An 18,763-nucleotide genomic window follows, 5' to 3' on the forward strand; every position below is an offset into this window, starting at 1 on the left:
TTCTTTCTTTCTCTGTAAAGTACATTGAGCTGCATTTCATCCTCATGAAAGGTGCTATACAAATAGTTTTATTAAAGAAGTTTCAGTGCAGAAGAGAGAGTGTGTTTCACACACTGATGACACATGCAAGGCAAGCACTCAGTGATTACTCAACATGTATTATGAAGTTATAGGGAGTTATATTATCCATGTGGGCGATTCACACATACAGCACCTATCCATTTAGGAAGGCCTGGGGGGAGCTGAGTGTGGAAAATGACTTAAATCTGTCTCTGTTTTGCACTGTTCAGCAACACAGACATGACAATGATGCCATGGCAGAACTATTATAAATGGTGGTAGATGGCTGTGTTGACTTCAGTGTGAAGTGACTGATATATGTAGGACACTTAATCAAATTTACAATTACTTCATTACAGTAGTTTTAATTTTCCTTTCCAGCTCGATTTGGCACCTGCCCACAGAGCCAAAACTACTAGTAACTGGTGTACTGACCATATTATTACTGTGCTTAACTGACCAGCCAGCCAGAATCTAGGTTGTATTGTCAAGAGGAAGGTGTGAGACAAAAGACTGAATACAAATTAATTATGGCTGTTATCAAAGCAAACCTGGGCTTCCATAACCCATCAACAGTGCCACTGGCTGATCACCTCCATGCCACGCCCCATTGATGAAATTATTTGTTCAAAAGTAGCCCAGACCAAGTATTCTCATCTCATACAATATTCTAATTAATTGGGATAGGATTTTTTGAGCGGTACATCATAATCAAGATTAAAACAAAAAGTTTTAAATACTTCACTTTATGCACAATGAATTGAGAATATATGAAAGTTTCACTTTTTGAATTATATTATGGAAGATAATGAACTTGTACAAAATATTCTAATTACATGGGATGGACTTGTATGTAAAGCTGTGAGTGTGTATGTGTGTTGCTGTCCTCCTCTGATTGATCAGTAGTCAGGAATCTCCTTGTTGTTTGTAATAATAGTAGTGTTGTAATAATAGTAGTTTCCAGTGAACTCCGGTGTATAAGGATAACAATAAGTACATATCTCCTGTCTTCAATGTTGGACACTTCTGTGCTTTTGCTGCACAGAAGGGTTGATTGTGGAATGTGGACTAAACTAAAATGTGTCTTGCACTTTTTAAGGCTCATACATAATCTGGATTTTCGGTGGACCACCGAACTACAACATGACGTCACGAGCTGCGGTGAAGAGCAAACCACCGCCACCGCTCCAGCCCTTTTCTCTGTTTTTACTCACTTTTGGTCACCTCACCACCGAAAATCCAGACTATGAAGAGGCCGGTGGTCACCTCACCCCCTGAAATTTTTTGGTGGTGAGGTGACCACCGCTCCGGTGGTGAGCTGACCACCAGAGTTGAAATAAAAACAGAGTGAAGGGCTGGAGCGGTGGTTTGCTCTTCACCGCGGCTCGTGACTTCATGTTGTAGTTTGGTGGTCACCTAACCACTGAGACTCCAGACTATGTATGACCCTTTAGGCACTGCAAGCAATGGAACGTGAGTGACACTGTAGGCTAAATATATTGATTGCCTAGTGCTTAGAATTATTTACGACCACATCATATGGTGTATATAATTATAAAGTGAGTTTATAAACTGATGCTTCTGATTTCAAAGTGGGCTGCTTTGTTCTTGCCACTGTTGGGTGAGGGTCTGAAACGCCGTTTCTGGTCAGGAACATCCTTCTTTGGGAGGAGCCGTTCAGCCACTAGGTCTGATTGGAGGGGAGTTCATACACACTCGCTCTCATTCATTGGTGGGGCGCACAGCCGCACACAGAGATTAGTACTAGGCTGTGTTTGTTGAAGATATAAAAGCTCTCACGCGCCTCTGTTTCCTCACATTTCTCTGAGATATTACTTCAGAAATAAAACGTCATCATGAGTGGAAGAGGGAAGACCGGAGGTAAGGCCAGGGCGAAGGCTAAGACCCGCTCATCCCGTGCCGGGCTCCAGTTCCCCGTCGGCCGTGTCCACAGACTGCTGCGTAAAGGCAACTATGCCCAGAGAGTCGGTGCCGGAGCTCCAGTGTACCTCGCTGCGGTGCTCGAGTATCTCACTGCTGAGATCCTGGAGTTGGCTGGTAACGCTGCTCGTGACAACAAGAAGACTCGTATCATCCCCCGTCACCTCCAGCTGGCTGTCCGCAACGACGAGGAGCTCAACAAACTGCTGGGTGGAGTGACCATCGCTCAGGGTGGTGTGCTGCCCAACATCCAGGCGGTTCTGCTCCCCAAGAAGACAGAGAAAGCCTCCAAGAAATAGATCAGCTTCGACCGAACAAATCCAAAAAAGGCTCTTTTAAGAGCCACCCAATCCTTCTAATATAAAGAGTAATTTCCAATCTAAGTTTAGTATTATCACACCTGTGTGAAGTGAGGGGTGCTCTAATTGTGCTCCATCCAATGGCATAACTGTTTTAGGAATAAATAGCCGATTTCCTCTTCTACATTACGTAAATTATCCATTGTCAATGGCATTTAATTTGTCAGGACAAGAATCTACACTAAAAGCTGAGGGTCAAAATACATGGTAATAGTATAAAAGTCAGGTTTGTGTTTTGATTTTGCATTGATCCTGCGCCATGCTTACTACTGTACGAGATGATACACGTCTAAGTACTTCAATGCAGTTTGTCTTGCTATGACACCCACATTTCCCTGAGTAGTTGAATGCAGTCTGAGTCAACTCAATCACTATACAGCTGCAGTTATATTTACCGGTAATCATGTATTCACAACTTGAAACACCTTTTAATACAATTAAGATTTTAACTGCATACACATTGTTAGTGTAGTGGAAGATTTTAACTGCATACACATTGTTAGTGTAGTGGAGCTAATGCAATATGATTCTAGATTTTCACAAGCTTGGTCATACCATACCATACCATAACCTGGACATAATTTACAGCAGTCATTTTGTTGCTTATGAATTAAACTGCCCATTACTTTACCTAATTTGCAAGTAGTCTTCGCAGTCGCACTGTTATTCACACTAATGTCATATGACTGACCTGGACAAAACTGGTTAGCGGACAGTCTGTAATGGCCACTTTTTGGCCATTTGCTTAAATTATTTGGATAAACTCTTGGAAAGAGAGAGATAGATCAGGCAGACGGGAGAACATTATTCAGAAACAAAGACAGTGTTGAGACACCTCCCTCTGTGGGTCACATGAGCAGTTGCAGCAGAAGCCAATCAGATGCTGGAAGTAGCACACTTAATTTGCGTTGGCTTTGTATAAATAATGGTGCAACGTCGAGAAATACTCACTTCTTTTCTTCAACCCACAGAGAGAACCATGCCTGAAGTAGCGAAACCAGCGCCCAAGAAGGGCTCTAAGAAAGCCGTCACCAAGACCGCAGCAAAGGGCGGCAAGAAGCGCAGAAAGTCCAGGAAGGAGAGTTATGCCATCTACGTATACAAGGTCCTGAAGCAGGTCCACCCCGACACCGGTATCTCTTCCAAGGCCATGGGCATCATGAACTCCTTCGTCAACGACATCTTTGAGCGCATCGCCGGTGAAGCCTCCAAACTGGCTCACTACAACAAGCGCCGCACCATCTCATCCAGGGAGATTCAGACTGCCGTTCGCCTGCTGCTCCCTGGTGAGCTGGCCAAGCACGCCGTGTCTGAAGGCACCAAGGCTGTGACCAAGTACACCAGCTCCAAGTAAACTGTTCTGTCTGCTCTAAACACAACGGTCCTTTTAAGGACCACCCATCTTTTCCAACAAAGAGTATCCAAATCCTAGAAACAAATTTCTAAGACTGCGTTAAATCTGGTCAGTCATCGTAAGACTATGTGAGTAAGCGTGCTCCGATGACATGTACTTGTGACCAGGGCACTAAGGCCCGGACACAGAACACCAGACTACGCCACTCTGGGAGTTTCACCCAGAGAATATATGATAACACATAATACCCAACAGGTTTACATAAGGAGCAGAGACGTGTTTTTCCAGTACAAAAATGTAATAATTTATTTAGGCTCAAAGCAGAATACTTTAATCACTTAAAACTACAGGTAAGGGTAATCAGAATTATACTTTTTTATTTCAACAACCTATTTAAAAAAGGGATGACTACAACATATCAGAAACTAGGTTAAAAATGTCAGTTATGCCAACTATATTACTACAATACCAGTAGCCAGGGGGAACAAAAGGTGTCCTTGTGACAGGGGGAAGGCAGGGAGTGCAGACAGACTGACTGTCTGTTTGCACATGTTCATTTCAACTTAAACTGACCACTTTTCAACCTATCTTCATATAATTTGTGCTCACTAATGATCATGATAAAATACCACATTTTTTTCCTTCTGTGTCTCATAGGAGGACTGTGTTATTATATAAAACAGAGTTATAACTTATAAAATGTCCAGAAAAACACAAATAAAAACGGTTGAGAAATGACAGTTACCGTTTGGGGGTCCTGCACTGTACTGTAACTACTGTACTGGCACACCCGAAATCACCATATATACCGTTTGGGGGTCCCTCTACTGTACTGTAACTACTGTACTGGCACACCCAAAATCACCATATATACAGTTAATATGTGCGTGTGTTTGTGTGTGTTAGGTTGTGCAGAAACATTCATTAAGTCACCATACATGGTTTTAAAATAGGGCACAGAGCTTCTCTAGTGGTTCCCCATATAAAATTAACTAGTGTTTTATTTTATTTTTTCAATGTCTGGTCATTAGGAGTTGTTCTGTAACATGACTTATTCTCCCATTTTTCCTTTATTTCTTTATTTTCCTCGCCCGGACATTTTTTTGCTTAGGATGAAGATACGAAAGTGAATGAAGGAAAAACTCAGATGAGGAGAAGAGACTGCACCCGCTTTTAAACTGGCCCACATTAGCACTATAGTCACTTTAACATAGCCCATGTAATGTCATCTTTGTAATGTATATATGTATACACCTTTGCCCTCAATCTACCATGGATCAGTGGCCGAATGGTAAGGTGAGCAGTGTTTTGATGTGAGGATCCGGATTTGCCCCCCGGTCGCAATATGTTTACCCCCTAAATGTTTGTACTTAATGGTTTGTTTTGATGGTGTTGACACACATGGCACACAAAGCATGGTGCCATTTGTTTGCACACTCTGAGGCCTACATGTTTATGTTTTGTTTTGATGACATATGCATGTACCGGTACCTCAATGTATTTATATGATGACAAGCAGCCTGTTTTTTTATTGTAATTCCAAGGCTTGATATGTATTGTGATACCTTGTAATTTGTGGAAATTCAATAAAATACGGTACTTTAAAATGCAGACTGCTCTGCAGTGCACTGGGCGGTGCCAAAGCTGCAGACCCCGTCCCCCATAGGGGGAGAGTTGTGTGGGTGTAGCAAACACACACAATAGACACTATGCCAATTTGCTCAGACACATGACGTAAATTCTCCATTCATTGTCATTAGGAATGTAATGTTTGTGTGCGACGAAAATAGCCAATTTAATTTGCTTAGACAAATACCGGTATGTAAATTCTCCATTCATTGTCAATGAGAATGTAATGTTTGTGTAAGACAAATCTACACTAATAGCTGAATATAGAGGGTATTTTTTAGATGTTTGTTTATATTGCATTGTTTGCTCTTTGTTTTATTTTAACCTGTACAGCACTTGGGTTGACTTGGGTCATGATAAATGTGCTATATAAAAAGAAAGTTGAGAATGGCAAATCGAGTGGCAAAGTGTGTTTAAAGTTGTTAAACCAGATAGGGCTTTTCTGTTTGGATGTAGGCTGATGCCTCTGACCTCCCCCACAGGGTGGAGCTGAATGCATGAGTGATTGATTGAGTTTATTTAAATTATTATTTCTGAATAAAGTAAGACCGAACCAAAAGCCTCCTTCTCCCAAATAAGATTCATATATTAAAAAAATGTGTGAAGTGAAGTTTTTCATACATAATCTCATTCTGGCAAGTCACAATTTGCACCCTCACATTTGTCTTCAATGTTTGTTTACACAGACCCTCAGATCTGGACATAGGGAAAAAACAATAAAAAAACATTGAATCTGTGTTCAGCTTTTGAAAATGAAGTCTGTGTAGCATGGCGTTATGAATTGATATATAGCCAACTACACCACATGGGGAGTTGCAGCTCAGGAAATAGTTAAAATATCTTATTTAAACCCGAGTTACTTAACTGTTTTCTGACTCCATCTACAGCTTTACTCAAAATGTCAGGATTCACTTCTTGAACTACTGCTAAAGCAACGATGTCTGGAAGAGGGAAGGGAGGAAATTAATTGTATTTAAATTTTCTTTAGCTACTATACCACTCAAAATGGCAGGTTAAGATCCCTAGTAGCTATGCCCTAGCTATGGCTTCTTCGTTTGCCTCCCAGTTCTCCAATAACTGGGCAAGGCTAAAATACACGGGTGAGGCCGAGCTCCCGACAAGGGATTTTGTCGGCAAAGAGCTTTTGTTCAAGTCGAACCTAGTATGTGCAAAGGACATTTACTCTTTTATTGCCTTGCCAAACCGACGTGAGTTCGAACTTTGTTTCTACCAGGAGTCGACACTCCGTCGCTTCCTGGAGCAATATGAGTCTGACAAACTGCAGGATACATGGACGGGCTGGTCCATTGAATCCTCTGTTAATATAGGGACAGTGAACGTTGTAGTCAAGTTCTGGACCGGCCGGGTCTCAGATCATGATGTGGAGCTGTACCTAAAACGGTACTGTTCAATAAAAGAGCAGCCATACAAACCACTCGACCAGTTTGGGATCTGGTATGGAGTACGCAAGTATAAGGTTGAACTCAATAGTGGTGGGAACTTTCGTTCTTTTCAGTGAACGGATCGGTCGTTCGTTCGTTCACTAAAATGATCCGTTCATTTCGGTCATTTCGGTCATGTCCCTATAGGATCTCCCGCACGGACCATACTCTATGGCACGGACCCACCAGTCACTCGAACGAGTCGTTCAACTTCAATCATTGGCCGAGCCAGGCCGATCGTCCTTCCAGGCTATGGGATTTTCTCTGGGAGGGATGGGGTCTAATCTAATCTTCTCTTGTGCAGAGTAGCCATTTTTTCCCCTGCGGTCTATGGTAGTAGCAGAGTAGCACTGCCAATTAGCATCGAACATTTGCACTCGTTATAGCTAAATACGGTATTAAAAAAATATGAATTATGATCGAAAATCTCAGTTACAATGAAACTGAATGGAGGTGTTTTTTTGGAGGGTAACTGTTCCGTTTTGGCAGAGTCAGACGATCCGCGATGTCAACACCAGTCACTCCCCCCAGTCTCCCCCAGTCATGAAGCCTTCTACCCGGGCATAATTTCTTCTTTACGTCCCCTGTCTGTCTGGGACCACCAGAGCTCCAATAGCTATAGCAATTATCACAATTTAAATAAATAAGCATATAGAAACTATTTCACATTAACAATGTTGGTAAAACTAAGATATTTGAGGGGAAATATATAATTTATATTTTATATCCAAAAATAAAATATTATCATTGATTAACTCCATTCCTCTACGCCCCTCCTATATTTAATCTATACTAACCAATTATGGTAATATGAATTGTATGCTATTAGTATAAAGAAGGAGCCTAATCTATTTTCATTTTTTTTATAGCATTAAATACTATATATTTATTGGTATGCATTAGCCTGTTTATTTTCCATTGATATAATTTCACCATAATATTATAATATCACCATAATAGTAGTACATTTAAACAGAAGAGAGCAAATTTAATAACCAGTCACTTTAATAACCAGGTGGACCACCTTGTTCAATTCATCAAAGAGTGACAAACAATCAATAAAGCAAGCATTAAAAGTCCACAGACTTGGCTGCCATGACATCACAGGGGAGCATGAATAAAGCAAGCATTAAAAGTCCACAGACTTGGCTGCCATGACATCACAGGGGAGCATGAATAAAGCAAGCATTAAAAGTCCACAGACTTGGGTTTCCAATGCTAGACAATGTCAGACCCAAGTCAGTCATTATATATATATTATATAAATAAAAACGTATGGGTTTCCAATGCTAGACAATGTCAGACCCAAGTCAATCATTATATATATATTATATAAATAAAAACGTATGGGTTTCCAATGCTAGACAATGTCAGACCCAAGTCAGTCATTCGTACACACTTCACAGTTGGTTTACAGCACTTCGTTCAGTCACCACCCCCTTCTCCCGGTCGGTTATACTGTTACAGCTCTTTGAACGAAGAACGAAACTTTCGGTCTCCTCGGTCAATGTACCTTTGTACTAGTATGACCGATCCGACCCACTTTGAACGAAGAACGAAACTTTGAACGAATGATTTCGGTCTTTCGGTCAATGTACCAGTATGACCGATCCGACCCACTTTGAACGAAGAACGAAATATGCATTTCGGTCTTTCGGTCGTATCGTATGACCAGTCACCACCCACTTCTCCTCTGCAACTGTGTTGTGCGGCGTGCGCTGTGGGAGCCCTGGAGACGGAGAGCATGGCCCCGCCCTGGCAGGCTCCGTCTCGCAGCCTCGCACTGAATGAGAAGAGCAGCCGGGCGACTCCCCGTCATTTGCATTTTGAACGGATCGTTCACGGAAGTGACCGGATCGGTTTCGTTCACCAAAAAGAACTAGTTCTTTTGATTCGTTCGTTCATGACCGACTCATCTCTAGAACTCAAGCACGATGAAAAAAAGCAACGTATGTCACTGCCAAGCTCTATTTCCCTGGGCCGATACAACGGGCGGATTTACTATCCTGGACAGCAGACGCGGTGTTTTGTGTGCAACAGCACGGAGCACCAGGTCCGAGAGTGCACACAGGTGAAGTGCTGGAGATGTGGGACCTTGGGCCACAAAGCCAAAGAGTGTTCGAACGACGCTGAATGCAGCCTGTGTGGAGAGAGGGGGCACTCCTTTTTCCAGTGCCCTCAGTCCTACAGCAACAAGGCACGTGCAGAGAGGAAAGAGAGAGCCGAGGAACAGCAGAACCGCTTCGTCGGTCTACAGGGGCGCACCAGACCGCCGCCACCGGCTAACGCCAGCACCCCACTGTCGGCTGACAGTGGGCAGAGCCGTACCATGCAGACGGAGCCTGCACTACTGGTGATCCCGGGAGACGAGGTACCGGGGGAGGAGGCAGGCTCAGTCAGTGACGAGGAGGCGATCCAGGCGATCCAGCGACGGGTGACTGACGAGAAGGCAGCGGGTGTGACCGTGACTAGCAGAGGAAGAGGAAGTGGGAATGGCAGTTTCGCCGTGGCCAACATCATGAGAGCAGCTGCTGAAGGAGTCAGAGTGGCTACTGCGGAGAGACAACAGCGTCTCTGCCTCCCGGAGACAGCAGCAGCGGAGGAGACGGAGGAGGCTGTCAGACAACTGGAGAGGGCTGTCAACGAGCTGCTTCCGGCCTGGTCTGATTCCTCAGGCGTGGGGGATGAGGGGGGGACCGGCGAGCAACAGCAGGAGGAGCGAGGCGATGAATCTGAGTACGACTCGGCAAGCGACGAGTTGAGTAGTGGCAACTCGAGAAGCAGCGAGATGGCGTTCAGTGGAGGGGGGCTCATTCTTGCGGCTACAGCTGAGGAAGAAACTCCGAGAGCTACACAACATGTGAGTGTCAAACAGAAGCGACTCACGTCGCCTCTGGCGAATGAGGACAAAAAATACAAAAGAAAATGAATGCCTCTATCTAACTTAATATCATAATGTCTACACTTTCTATCGTCACTTGTAACGTGAGAGGTATCAAGTCGATGGAAAATAGAAATGTTAAAATGGACATATTGCACAACACTACGTATGATATTATATGCGCACAAGAACTGCGACTAACTACTCAGGAGGACATTGCGGATGTAACGCTAAAATGGGAAAAGGGCACTTCAATTATCTCTTTTGGCACAGATAAGGCTGATGGCATAGGCGTATTTTTTAAGAATAAAGCTGAAGTTATAAGGGCAAGAGAAATTATTCCAGGAAGAATTTTATTAGTGGATTGTTTTTATCAAAACTTAAAAATTAGAATTATAAATGTATATACTCCTCCGGATGCAGCAAGGAAAGTACGAATGTTTAAGAAGTTATATGAGTTATTAACAGTTGGTTATTTTACTATACTATGTGGAGATTTTAATGCTTATACTGATGATAATGACAGGATTTCGTCTCAACACTTGAATGCCCGGGCTCGCAATAGAGAAGGTATCGCTCTTAAAGAAATGAGCGAATTGTGTGGTGTGAGAGACGTGTTTAGGATGTTGCATCCAACTGAGGTCGGCTATACTCGCTTTGACAGAAATGTCAAGACAAGAATAGACCGCATATATGTAAATGATGATATTAGCCCTATATACTATAAGACACGTGTCTTGGTCAATTCAGATCATCTAGCAGTAGTAGTCCTCTTGAGGTTTGGCAAGACAGAAAAGAAGGGTTTTTGGAAATTAAATGTGAACTGTTTAAATAATAATGATGTGCTTACAGAGTTAAAAAAATAAGTGGTTATTGCCAAAGGCTTAAACGTCTTAACTAACTCATATGTTGACTTATGGGAAACCACTAAAGATAGGCTAAGATACTACTTTAAATACAAATGTAAAATATTGAATCAAGAGCTAAACGAAATATATAGTACATTGATGGCTGATTATATAAATCTAAAAACTAAGGGAAATAAAAATGATGAGGATAATGATAAACTAACTGAAATGGAATCTGAGTTGGCCAAATTAAATGATGTCTCCCAGGGCCTCCGCCTACAGGCAGGCATGGGTGACACAAATGCGTCCAGCAATGCACTTTGTCTTATAAATATGCATAAAAAGAAACTCCAAAGTAAACATGTCAGCGCGATTTTAAATGAAAATGGTGATATGGTAGAGGATGAGAGGATGAAAAGAGAAACGGTTAGGAATCTCTGTGAAAAGATGTACCAGAAAACTACGATTGATGAATATAAATTGCATGCCTTCCTTGATTCAGTTGATTTGAGGGAGGTTGGCCGTAACTCTACGGGTGGGGAAATCACCAATCAGGAAGTGAGGGACGCAATTGTCCAGTTGAGTAAGGGTAAATCCCCAGGCCCTGATGGCCTGCCTAATGAGTTATATCTCTCCTGCGCAAACGATTTGGTGCATATGCTAACCTCTGTATATAATGATGGGATCAAGGAGGGCAAAATGCATTCATCCTTCTACCATGGTGTTATATCGCTTATATATAAAAAAGGGTCATCATATAATTTAGATAATTGGACATGTTACATTAATGAATGTTGATTTTATAATACTTGCAAAAATAATAGTTAATAGATTAAATACAGACTTAGAAAAACTTGTTGACTTTAAAAAAAAAAAAAGAGGAAGGTGCTGGATCAATCTGTTATTCTAAAACAGTTTTAACATGGTTAATATGAATATTAGTGTTATTTCTTCATTCAGAGCATGCCAACACATCACACAGCATAAAAGAGGTGATGGAGCAAACGGTGTAAATGTATGACAGCTATAATTTCAATAAACATGGTTATGACATGGCGTTGTAGACACTACGTGGAAGTGTAGGTTCTCCCGTAGTAGAAAGGGCTGCGACGGAGAGCAGGCTTATGTATTGAGCACTGATCCATTTCCGGTTGCCGACGCCGACTGCCATATCCGTCATTGCTTAAAGTCGCTATTCAGTGGTCTGTCACTGTGCAAAGTGGACCCTTGCACTGTAGGATGGTTCTTTGAATCAGTGTTCCATCTTGATTATCTTCAACATTGTTGTTCCCACAGGGAAACCTGACCTGTACAACAGGCCATGAAGAAAATAAATCACTAAATTACTAACTCAATTGCTTCAGGCACTGTGGGCCAATTAGCACTAGCTATATTGTGCACAACTAGACCCAAATTAATGCTGATTATTACTGCCAGCAGCTGGCTGCCCAGCTGAGCTGCCTTAATTGTAGCCTACTCATGTTTTACCATGAACAAAACATTGTATCATCAAAACATACACAATATACTCTTACTCATGAAATAATACAAAACGTTTCCATACAAAAGTTCAATCACAACATTTAGTGCAATGAATCAATTAATAGTTTTTAAACTCACCAAAACACTCGGTCTGCACAAACTCAAAACAATCCGAGCAGGTTCTGCTCCCAAGTCTGACCAAACACTTCACACAAGTGTGTGTCACTGTTCTTAAGTTTTAAATCAAACGTTTTTTATCACAGATTTCTTCTTTTTAATCAGTTTAGCAGCTTTCTGTTCTGACGTTCTGTCTGCTTCTCTCTCTCTCCACACTGCAGCTTCAGTCAGCCTCCACACACACTGTCATTAAAGGGGAAGTCACCTCATCGGCTTTCCCTTAAAGGTCCGCTGACATGCCCCGAAATTAATATGGGTGGTACAGCACATCACGTGGTCTGACTGAAAACAGTTTGAAACAGTTTGAAACGGGGCTACGGCGCTAGCAACAAGTGGCTATAGGTCAGGCTAGCGTTTTTGACGGTACATTTAGCGTCATATTGGCTATAAATGTAATTGAAAAAAATTATTTTTTCGCCAGAAATGCTTAGTTTGAATGCAATTGAGGTTGGCGTGGGGTTTTTTAGGGGAACTGCAGCACAAGCGCAAATTTTGGACTGGAGTCCCATGTTCCCCCGGTCGCCAACACCCCTGTCTGCCCGCTCTGAGACCTCTCAGCCCCGCAGCGCGACAGTCGCGACTACGGACGGTCTGCTGTTGTCTGGCCGCTGTGAGAGCAGCGCGACTACTGTTCTTTTCCCCTCTCAGCCGCAGGCTGACATGTACACCCTCGCTCTCACTCTGTAATACCGTAGTTAGTTACCACAACATTGTTCAAGTGAACTATAGTGTGTTTATGTTTGTATTCATTGTAATAATAAATATCGCTATGCCGAGGCATAGTCTTGCGGACGAGATCATGAGCCTCTACGGGGGACTGGGCATGTGTGTACACACACAGCATAGCAACTTATGCTACTATTTTGGTGTCACATTTAGCTTGAATACTGGGTGAAAGTCTCATTCAAAAAATTAATTTTTCGCAACATTGTTCAGGTGAACTGTGTGTTTATGCTTGTTCATTGTAATAATCAATATCGCTATGATTATTTTATTTATCGCCGCGTCGCTCCGCATGACAACATACAGTCTAGCCCGTCTACGCACACACACACACACACACGCAATGGCACGGAATCTGCCTCGGGCGTCTGTAGCTCTCTTCCCCGCTGTCATGCACTATAGCCGTGTGTGTGTGTGCGTACACACATGCCCAGTTCAATGCGGGGACCTGACCAGAGACTATACGTCCGTCCGTCCGTGTGTGTGCAGCCTGCATCTGAGACGGGCTAGACTGTATGTTGTCATGCGGAGCGACGCGGCGATAAATAAAATAATCATAGCGATATTGATTATTACAATGAACAAGCATAAACACACAGTTCACCTGAACAATGTTGCGAAAAATTAATTTTTTGAATGAGACTTTCACCCAGTATTCAAGCTAAATGTGACACCAAAATAGTAGCATAAGTTGCTATGCTACCACGGCCACCAAGCCCGGCGAGCCCGCATAGAAGTCGTTGGGGAAAGCTTTCGCCAGTCTGACGTCAGAATCATGATAGCATTGTTTGATAGCAGTTATTAGCTCCCGAGGGGCGTGTCAGTTCTCCTTTAAAGGGATGTTGTTTATTTTCTCCACCAGGCCGAAGGCATGGGGGAAGAGTATGTTTTGCACTGTGTGTGTGTGTGGGTCCTTCAGTCCGTCCGTCCTTCCATCCGTCCGTTCAGCGGTTCAGCTAATCTCCGGCACCGTTGGCCCGATCCATGCCAAACTTTGCACACACACTCCCTGGATGCCAACGACGAACCTCTGCCCCAATATTCCTCAACTGCCTGTTATAGCGCCACCATGAGGCCAATTTAGGCAAGACACATTTCTGTAGATTACTCGTACACATTTTATCCATACATCAATTATACACAAACATTTCCACTAGGCCGAGGACGACATGCCACCATTTCCCCCCTCCCAAATCAGCCTCACGGTGGCGCTATAACAGGCCAATTCCTGTTTTTAGCTATAACTGCATGATTTGTATACAACTTACAGTATGTATACACACTCCCTAGAGGACATGGAAAAACATTGTCCCTGCATCCCTCCACATCTGCTGGTTATAGCGCCACCATGAGGCCGATTGCTGTAAAACACATTGCTTATGTTAGTCACAGATTTTATCCAAATCTCACGCAAATCAGTCCACATGATCTCTGTAGTCATGTGATCAAGAAGAGTCTGTTGGATTTCTCAGATTCTACACTGATTGGCTAAGATTGTCTTCCAAAGTTTTCAGGAGTGGCCCGTTTCGTTCAAAATTCTGCACATGTCCATGATGTCCTGCTCATCCAGAATTCTATCCTTAGACATGCTATGAGTGATCTGGCTCTGCATTTCCTCAACAAAATGAAGAAAATTGTTGCAGAAAACTAAAACTAAAAAAACTTTTTATATTACTAATATAGTACACCCTAATTTCACATGTGGGTTACACATGGGTGACATAAATGCATCCAGCAATGCACTTTGTCTAATAAATATGCATAAAATAAACATGGCGTCACGAGCCACGGTGAAGAGCAAACCACCGCCACCGCTCTCTGTTTTCACTCACCACCGCTCAACGTTATTTCAGTTCCGGTGGTCAGCTCACCACCGGAGCGGTGGTCACCTCACCACTGAAAATCCAGACTATGAATAGGCCTTAAGGCCTCATTCACACGTACCAAACACCAATCAAGCAATGTTTGTTCTTCATCTTCTTCTTGTGATTTTCCGGCAGACTGGATGCCTTCCGGCACATTGCTGCCCTCCACAGGTTGGGATTATATGATCCCCTTTGGTGTTCTTCTCAGTCAAGCAATGTTTGGACGTTTTTTGGGGCAAATAAATAAGCATTTATACTTGTGACAAAATAACACAGGGATGCATGTACAGTTCAAATTAAATCAAACTTGTTTTATACAAGTGTATAAATAAGTAGGGATCTTAACAAGATAATTAACATCTAATTCATATTATATATTCAGAGCATATTTCATGTGGTTAAACTTCCAATATTTGGACATGCACATACACTAAATGTAGGCTAAATGTAATATTATTTTGTGTGGTCTGCTTGGTTCTTGACATTTCTCTCTCTGTTAGGTGAAAATGTAGATATATTAGACTAGCTCCACTACACATACGTTAAACTAAGGTTTCAAGTTGTAAATAAGCCTGTGACGAGCCTGTGTGAGCCTGCCACTGCCAGCTCTCTATTTTGGCTTTATAAGCACAGAAGAGTATAATTATCAATTCATAACAATTCTTTAACTCATTATGATATAATATAATTGGAATATTGCCACTGTCTTAATGAACATCTAGATAGATCAGGGGGAAAAGTGGAAAAACATAATAGCCTAATACCCAAAATATCTGTACATTCTTAATTTACTCTCTAATGTATATTAACCCCTCAACATGTTGCACGAGCGGGAAAACAGTATGCAGGAACAAAGACAAGACACCACCCTCTTTGTGGAAGGATCAGATCAGCCAATCGTATAGTGGGAGTCGCATACATTTGCATAGGCGTGCTATAAATACTGGTGCAACGCAGACCACAGATCACTTCTTCTCTTCGTTCCACTGAGAAAGAAACATGCCTGAAGTAGCAAAGCCAGCGCCCAAGAAGGGCTCCAAGAAGGGCGCCGTCGCCAAGACCGCCACGAAGGGCGGCAAGAAGCGCAGAAAGGGCAGGAAGGAGAGCTACGCCATCTACATATACAAGGTCCTAAAGCAGGTCCATCCCGACACCGGTGTCTCTTCCAAGGCCATGGGCATCATGAACTCCTTCGTCAACGACATCTTCGAGCGCATCGCCGGTGAAGCCTCCAAACTGGCTAACTATAACAAGCGCCGCACCATCTCATCCAGGGAGATTCAGACCGCCGTTCGCCTGCTGCTCCCCGGTGAGCTGGCCAAGCACGCCGTGTCTGAAGGCACCAAGGCTGTGACCAAGTACACCAGCTCCAAGTAAACTGTTCTGTCTGCTCTAAACACAACGGTCCTTTTAAGGACCACCCATCTTTTCAAAGAAAGGGTTTATCCAAATATTATAAACAAATTGCCAGCTAGTCCACGTCAGTCATCTGACGCTGATCTGAATAACTATGCTAAGACTAGGTATGTAACTTGTTAATTAAGTGCTGTGCATTAATTCATCGGCAACAATTATTGCTGTAAATTGGTGTTCAACATTAAAAAGCTTGTCATAATTTAGATTTCATATTTGCTCCACTACAGTAGCATCATGTGAAAAGAAAAAAAAAATACATGGCAAAGTTCATTGCATGGGGCAATGTGGTGTTGTTCACTATAATACTAGGAATTAACTAGCACGTTAAATAGCGTAATTGATGCACTTAGTGCGGTAAGGATATTGGAAATGATTGTGGCAAAGTTATCATTGCATACTTAATTTAAATGCATCATGGGGCAATGTGGGTGTTAAAATGGACAATATAAAGCATTGTAGCCTACTATACCGGCAGGGTAATTTCACCATTACATAATACTAGGGGAACTTCCCCTAGGGAAGTAACTAGGAGGTTAAATAGCTTAATTGATGCACTTATATTTCGTTAAGGATGTTGGAAATGACTCTCATATAGAAACAGTGGGTGGCTCTTAAAAGAGCCTTTGTGGGGGTTTGTTCAGTCGAGTTAAGTAGATTTATTTCTTCGCGGCTTTCTCAGTCTTCTTGGGCAGCAGAACAGCCTGGATGTTGGGCAGCACACCGCCCTGAGCGATGGTCACTCCACCCAGCAGTTTGTTGAGCTCCTCGTCGTTGCGGACGGCCAGCTGAAGGTGACGGGGGATGATACGACTCTTCTTGTTGTCGCGGGCAGCGTTTCCAGCCAACTCCAGGATCTCAGCGGTGAGATACTCGAGGACAGCCGCCAGATATACCGGGGCTCCGGCACCGACTCTCTGGGCATAGTTGCCTTTACGCAGCAGCCTGTGGACACGACCCACGGGGAATTGGAGCCCGGCACGGGATGAGCGGGTCTTTGCCTTCTGCCTGACTTTTCCTCCGGTTTTTCCTCGGCCACTCATTTTGTAGTAGGTTTATTTCTGCTGTTGAATCTCGAAGAAATGTGCTGGAGGAGAGGCGCGCGAGACCATTTATACCTTCAACAACACAGAGAATAGTACTGTCTGTATGTGCGGGTGTGCGCCCCACCAATCATAGAAACGGATGTTAGCGCGGAGCGGAGTGTGTATGAGCTTCCAACCAATCAGTAGTAGTGGCATGAACTGCTCCTCCCAAAACAGGAGGTTCCTGACCAGAGACAACGTCTCAGATCCAATGAGATAAAAAGCAGCATTTTCCTCTTTGCTTATACACCCATATTATCTGGTAGTAATAATTTGTAGGAAATCATATCCTTTACATTTAGCCTATATTTAAGTTCATGCACATTGTAGAGTCCACAATCAACACAAAAGCAGCGAAATGTCCAAATATTGGAAGTTTAACAACATGAATATGCTGTGTGACAATATAATGTATGTATAAATACATTATGCTTTTATGCTTATTTATTTGCCTTATACTCCCATAGGCCTATCATACAACATAGAGCAAAGTATTTTCTTTGTTCAGTTTGTTGGAAACTACTATTACAGCAGCCCCAGTCCAGATTCCAGACCCCTCCAATCGGTGCAAGTGATGCATGGTACCTCCCTAAACAAGGAGGTCCCTGACCACTGACCAATCAGAGAACAACGGCGTCTGAGAAGCGTAAATAAAAACAGCAGTTTGCGATACATCGAGCATTCTATCGTCAACTTCTTTAGAAGATAACAAGATACAATGGCAAGGACTAAGCAGACCGCTCGTAAGTCCACTGGCGGCAAAGCGCCCAGAAAGCAGCTCGCCACCAAGGCAGCTCGTAAGAGCGCGCCGGCAACCGGTGGAGTGAAGAAGCCTCATCGATACCGTCCCGGTACAGTGGCACTGAGGGAGATCCGTCGTTACCAGAAATCTACCGAGCTGCTTATTCGCAAGCTGCCCTTCCAGCGCCTGGTGAGGGAGATCGCTCAGGACTTCAAGACTGATCTGCGCTTCCAGAGCTCCGCCGTCATGGCTCTCCAGGAGTCCGCCGAGGCTTATCTGGTCGGTCTGTTTGAAGACACCAACCTGTGCGCCATCCACGCCAAGAGGGTAACCATCATGCCCAAAGACATCCAGCTGGCCCGTCGTATCCGCGGAGAACGTGCTTAAACCTTTCTGACACTAGTAAAACCCCAAAACGGCTCTTTTAAGAGCCACCCATCTATTTATTTTAAAGAGCATTTCCCACATAGTTTTAGTCAGTGGCATATGAACAATGACATAATATAATAGACGCTAATCTCTTCTCACTAAAATCCATTATTTGACATTACATAATTGCCACGTCAACACACTGGTTATGATGACCCCTCTTTTTAAATCAAATTAATGTGGCAGTTGGTGGCTAACTGCCACTGTCACGTGATCCAGGGATGTACAGAGGGCTCCACTCAGTGGAGTCCGTGTTGTCTTTGTTTCTGCATAATGTTCTCCCGCCTGCCTGATCTATTGTCCCGCTAAAATAGTTATCCCGCATGCCTCGTA

General features: G+C 43.1%; 6 protein-coding genes across 6 annotated transcripts in view; 5 read left to right on the forward strand and 1 right to left on the reverse strand.

Moving 5' to 3' along the window:
- LOC308324708 (uncharacterized protein) overlaps positions 1 to 18,763 on the forward strand; it is a gene marked incomplete at both ends in the record, with an annotated part of 50,072 nt that overhangs the window by 3,288 nt on the left and 28,021 nt on the right. The gene's annotated exons all lie outside the window — the stretch shown is intronic.
- LOC308324719 (histone H2A-like) lies at positions 1,917 to 2,300 on the forward strand (the record flags this gene model as incomplete). Its single annotated transcript, XM_080776960.1, has 1 exon — positions 1,917 to 2,300. One exon carries the CDS (start codon positions 1,917 to 1,919, stop codon positions 2,298 to 2,300), a length of 384 nt encoding a protein of 127 aa, XP_080633086.1.
- Positions 3,340 to 3,714, forward strand: LOC308324723 (histone H2B-like; the record flags this gene model as incomplete). The annotated part of the gene is made up of 1 exon (XM_080776964.1): positions 3,340 to 3,714. One exon carries the CDS (start codon positions 3,340 to 3,342, stop codon positions 3,712 to 3,714), a length of 375 nt encoding a protein of 124 aa, XP_080633090.1.
- On the forward strand, positions 15,761 to 16,194 carry LOC308324721 (histone H2B 1/2-like; the record flags this gene model as incomplete). The annotated part of the gene is made up of 1 exon (XM_080776962.1): positions 15,761 to 16,194. One exon carries the CDS (start codon positions 15,761 to 15,763, stop codon positions 16,136 to 16,138), a length of 378 nt encoding a protein of 125 aa, XP_080633088.1. The 3' UTR covers positions 16,139 to 16,194.
- On the reverse strand, positions 16,834 to 17,217 carry LOC308324720 (histone H2A-like; the record flags this gene model as incomplete). Its single annotated transcript, XM_080776961.1, has 1 exon — positions 16,834 to 17,217. The coding sequence occupies one exon, from the start codon at positions 17,215 to 17,217 to the stop codon at positions 16,834 to 16,836; it is 384 nt and encodes a 127-aa protein (XP_080633087.1).
- Positions 17,978 to 18,388, forward strand: LOC308324713 (histone H3.2; the record flags this gene model as incomplete). Its single annotated transcript, XM_080776954.1, has 1 exon — positions 17,978 to 18,388. One exon carries the CDS (start codon positions 17,978 to 17,980, stop codon positions 18,386 to 18,388), a length of 411 nt encoding a protein of 136 aa, XP_080633080.1.

This window comes from Protomyctophum bolini (genome assembly GCF_963924005.1).
Source record: "Protomyctophum bolini genome assembly, chromosome: 11".
In the NCBI taxonomy this organism is placed as follows: domain Eukaryota; kingdom Metazoa; phylum Chordata; class Actinopteri; order Myctophiformes; family Myctophidae; genus Protomyctophum; species Protomyctophum bolini.